Source organism: Mercenaria mercenaria, unplaced genomic scaffold (assembly GCF_021730395.1).
Source record: "Mercenaria mercenaria strain notata unplaced genomic scaffold, MADL_Memer_1 contig_3371, whole genome shotgun sequence".
Taxonomy (NCBI): Eukaryota; Metazoa; Mollusca; class Bivalvia; order Venerida; family Veneridae; genus Mercenaria; species Mercenaria mercenaria.
The window spans coordinates 35,100-40,488 of record NW_026461501.1 but is presented as its reverse complement, the minus strand read 5'-3'; the positions used below and the strand labels follow the sequence as shown (position 1 = coordinate 40,488).

The 5,389-nt window shown below is 38.2% G+C and overlaps 1 protein-coding gene across 1 annotated transcript; it reads left to right on the top strand.

Moving 5' to 3' along the window:
• The first annotated feature begins 2,927 nt into the window (after positions 1 to 2,927).
• Positions 2,928 to 4,920, top strand: LOC128553000 (uncharacterized). Its single transcript, XM_053534103.1, has one exon. It carries the CDS (start codon positions 3,011 to 3,013, stop codon positions 4,697 to 4,699), a length of 1,689 nt encoding a protein of 562 aa, XP_053390078.1. The 5' UTR covers positions 2,928 to 3,010; the 3' UTR covers positions 4,700 to 4,920.
• Positions 4,921 to 5,389: the final 469 nt, after the last annotated feature.

Below are 5,389 nucleotides of genomic sequence, written 5' to 3'. Positions count from 1 at the left end.
GACTTCAGTTTCAACTGTCTTTTCATTGGGGCAAGGGACAGTGGATTTGAAAATTCCACACATCTGCGCTACCAGTGTGAAAAAAAAATCTAGAAAAAATCCAATTTTGAGAAATTACAGGGAAGTCTTGAGCGGATGTATTGCATATACTTAGCACTTTATTATGTGACATTTTCTGTATGCCGATGATAAAAACGAGTATAACACCGGTTTCAGTACACTAAATTTTGAGGCAAAAATGGCTAAATATGCACACCTTGCGCGAAATCTACCGTGTTATCTTCAAATGACTGACTAAACACATGTATTTTTTAAAGCATGTGACCAGACGAAAATAATGCTAGGAAGAAATGTCTCTCATAACAGTTTACTTTTTCCGCAAATTTGAGCTGAATTTGGATAGATGGATGGCCTTTTCTATTTCGCCTGACCTCCGTTACCTAAGGTAAGATTTTAGACCCGGCCGTCTACATGGAGCTAGGAAGATCGATAAAAGCATATATTTATTTTACACAATAATTACTCGTACGCAGGAATCCTTAGTTCTATAACATGTATAAACATCATAAATAATCAGTTAAATATAAATGCCTTTCAAGTACATCTATTTTATTCTAAAAACGTGGCCAAATACGTAACTGGCCCCTGCCATTTGGCCTAAGACCACAGTTATTTTTACTATATGGCACAAGACCACAGTTATTTGCCCTTAGTTGGCCACAATACGGAAGTGGTTACGCGGAAAATAGTTCCTCTGTTTGATGGTGAATAGTGGTGAATTTTTGAGTGAAAGACCTGCAATAAATGGCATGATTTAATAGAGGAGATATGAAATAGTAGGTACATGTACAATTTGACAGAATGAGAATGTCAGAATATGCATTACATGACTTTTTGATAGAGCCTGTTTTGCCTGTTTGCGGCCATATAGAGAGTATTCTTCATACGCATGTGATTTGGTTCAAAATGGTGGAAAAAGGAGCCGGTCAACCCCATGTTTACTGTGGCTGGATTTTTTTCTCTTGAATAGTTCTGTTGAGTTCAGATATTTTATAGGGGTTGGAATGCATGCAAAATTGCTATAGTGTCCAGTGCCTATATAGAACATATAGTAAAAATAACTGTGGTCTTAGGCCTGATATGAAGTCCGTTTTTTGAATCACTTGATACATACAAAACACTAAAAAATCAAACCTGAGAGAACCAAAAGGGTCATTTCGCAATAGGTATTACAGTATTTTCTCTGGCTATTCGGGCTAGCCTGGGTAGCTAGAACCAATGGACATGTCGGAAGTTCTGGCTGTTCTGGCTAGCCAAAGTAGCCAGAGCAACTGACATCCTGGTTACTCGGCTACACTGGACAGCCAGAGTAACCAGGTTTCTGGCTACTCTGGCTGGACTCTGGCTAAACTCTGGCTGAACTCTGGCCAGCCACAGTGACCAGAGTTTTGGCTACTCTGGCTACTCTAAATAGCCTCTTGAAAATAGTTATTAACTTGAAATTCAGTTTTAAACATGCTATTTAGATAGAAATGACTTATGAGTCGCGCCATGAGAAAACCAACATAGTGGGTTTGAGACCAGAATGGATTCAGACCAGCCTGATCGTCAGAATCCATGCTGTTCGCTAACATTCTCCAAGTCCAATATGCTTTAAAAGCGAACAACATGGATCCTGACCAGACTGCGCGGATGCGCAGCCTGTTCTGGATCTATGCTGGTCGCAAAGCCACTATGTTTGTTTTCTCATGGCACGGCTCAATTATTAAATTTCATAATCAAAATTCAGCTCAGACTGAAAAACTTTTGTGAACATGGGACCTGGTTACTCTGGCTACTCTGTCTGACCAGAGTTGCAAAAACATGTTAAAATCCTACAAACTCTGGCTACTCTGGCCAGCCAAAGTAACCAGAGCAAATGAAATCCTGGTGACTCCGGCTACTCCGGATACTCTGACTGACCAGAGTAGTCAGAACATGTTAAAATCCTAGAAACGCTTGCATCTATGGCTGAACTTTGGCTGAACTCTGGCTTCTCTTGTTGATCTGTGGCTACTCTGGCCAGCCAGCCAGAGTAACAAGAGTTCTGGCTACTCTGGCTACTCTAAATAGCCACTTGAAAATATTAATTAACTTGACATTCAGTTTAAACATGCTGTTTAGATAGAAATAACATATTAAGTTTCATAATCAAATTCAGCTAAGACGGAAAATATTTTGTGAACCAGGTTACTCTGGCTACTCTTAAAATACTAGAAACTCTGGCTACTCTGGCCAGCCAGACTAACCAAAGCAAATAAAATCCAGGCGACTCGGGCTATTCTGGATACTATGGCTGACCAGAGTAGCCAGAACATTTTAACATCCTAGAAACTCTGGCTTTTCTTGCTGAACTCTGGCTACTCTGGCCAGTCAGAGTAACCAGAGGTATGACTTCTCTGGCTGAACTCTGGCTATTCTGGCCAGCCAGAATAACCAGAGTTATGATTTCTCTGACAGAACCCTGGCTGAACTCTGGCTACTCTGGCTAGCCAGAGTAACCAGAGTTATGACTTCTCTGGCTGAACTCTGGCTACTCTGGCTAGCCAGAGTTCTGACTTCTCTGGCTACTCTGACTAAACTCTGGCTACTCTGGTTGAACTCTGGCTAAACTCTGGCCACTCTGGCTACTCTGGCTGCTCTGGCTAATTTCACGCATATTGTACAACAAGATTATCTTTAAAAGTCTTCAAAAATATTTCTCGCTTAGCTTGCAGTAAGGCTAGTACTTTTTATTATAGACTTACTTCGACGTGAAGCCTTATTTATGCTATTGAAACGTAATTGTATCACCCAAGTATGGCCTCCCTCTAGGAACAATAATTAGAACGTGATATTTATAGACTGAACGAGGAAGTACATGTATTTAGAGACGAGCGTTGCTGAGTTACTGTGAAATGAGAAACTGAAATGTAACAATGTGATATTGACTGTTGGACTTTCAGCCACGTAGTTTCCTTCTTTCCAAGCAATGGCAGTATCGGGACGTAAACTAACCGACCTTCCTGGACCAGTGTCCAGTAGTTCAAAGGACTACAACTGTGACCCATGTTTGACCATCGGTCAGCATATTAAAGCTCATGGATTTTGCATCGACTGCCAGGAATATCTATGCATGAATTGTTTTGAATGTCACCAGAGGACAAAGGCCTCGAAAGATCACCAACTTGTAAAAAGTGATACGGATTCAGGTCGAGGTTCAAATGAGTGTACTGAAAAGTGCCATGTGCACAAGAAAGAAGCTTTAAAATTCTTCTGTAAGAATCATGAAGTACTTGGTTGTACAGACTGCATGACTATGGATCATAGGACATGTGACCTTGACTACATACCTGATAAATGTGAAGGAATAGTGGACAGTGAAGAATGCAGACAAATTATGAGAGAGCTGGATCAGAAGGTGAAAGAAATAGAGAATATTATTCAACAGGCTACCGTTAAAAGCAGTCAGGTTGACTCTTGCCGTGGGAATGTTGTAGAAGAAATCATTAAATTCAGAAAAGAAATAAATGACCACTTAGATAAAATTCAGAAAAATATTGAGTCCGATGCTGATGAAAGAAAGTCAAAAGATGAACAGATAATCAAAAGTGTGCTTGAAAAATGTACCGGCGTTTCTTCAGAAATGAAAGAAGTTCAGTCACGGATACAGGACAGCACATCTGCAAAACAGGATGCACAACTCTATATCACCATAAAGCGTGCCAAGTCCAAGCTAAGTTCAGATGAAATAAATGATGCCAGGGTAGCTTTGGAAGATACGAATGTTAACTATGTGTTTGAACGTTGTGAATATCTACAAAACATACTGTCCAATCAAGTATTTGGGAGGCTTAACGATTCTACGGATGCTACTGGACCTAGTTTAACGGTGCCATTTGACAGGCTGACCCTTACAGATAGTATTAATGTTAAAACAAAATCAGAGACCGATCCAAAGTTCATCACAGGGTGTGCTGTTCTGTCCAGTCACAAAGTCATAATCGCTGACTTTGACAACAAAACGCTGAACGCCATTGACACAGACAGTAAAGTCATAAAAGAAATGAAAAAAATTGATTCAGAACCATGGGACATTGCTGTACTTCCTCAGGACCAGATTGCCGTGACAATACCAGGAATGAGTGTGATCAATATAATGACAACCGCTAGTAAACTGTCAGTTGTCAGAATTACTCCAGTTAAAGGACGATGTAGAAGTGTAACTTATCATCAAGATAATATATATGTGGTTTGCAAGAATCCTACTCGTATATTATCAATGGATATTCGAGGAAATGTCCACAGGAAGATTTTGCTGGATAATAAAAAGTTTAAAGAGCCACGTTACATTGTTATTGATAAGGATTCAACAAATATCTATGTAAGCGAACATAGCACTAACTCTGTACTCTGTGTAACACAGACAGGTGAAATATTGTCCATATTCCGCCACAATGATCTATGTGAGCCTGAAGGGATTACTCTGTTAGATGATGCGTCATTGTTGGTATGCAGCTACGATAACAATGCGATTCTTCACATTTCAGTGGACTTCAAACAGTGTCAGGAATTCGCTAGCGTAGAAGATCCACAATCTATATGCTGCAATTATGGTCAACAGATGGTTTATGTTGGGAGTCATGGCTGTGATCAGTTGAGAGTATTAAATCTGAAATAACATACGTGTGACAGAATATAAGATGTTTATTGGCATTTGATAGCTACTATTCTGAGTAGTTTAATATTTGCCCTTGTTCCATGACTTTGCATGAAATTGTTTTCAAGGCATTTATAAAATGACAATGACTATAATCAGTCTTATTACCAGATAGACATCATATTTAATATCTTTATCCATATTCATTCAAGACATAATGTCATGTCTTGTATCATTTTTCATCTTCTATCAGTAGCAATTTAAGACATAATGTCATAACTTGTATCATGTTTCGTCTTTTTATCCATATTCATTTAAGACATAATGCCATATTTTGTATCATTTTTTATCTTCTTACCATAGTTATTTAAGACATAAGATCATATAGTGTATCATTTTTATCTTTTATCTATAGTTATTTAAGACATAGTTTCTTGTATAAGTCTTCATCTTTAGTTAATATTCAAGACATAATATCATATATTGTGTCATTAAATATAGTTATTTAAGGCATAGATCTATATGTCATATCTTTATCATTCTTCATCTTTTACCAATAGTCCGATCAATTCGTAACAGAAAATGGGAAAAGCACCAAAATTTGCACAGCTTTTTATTAAAGCATAAAAACATTTTTTATGGGACCCATTTGATATCTGTCTCAATATTTACCTTACAAGATTCTAATGAAAGGTCATTATATTTACATTC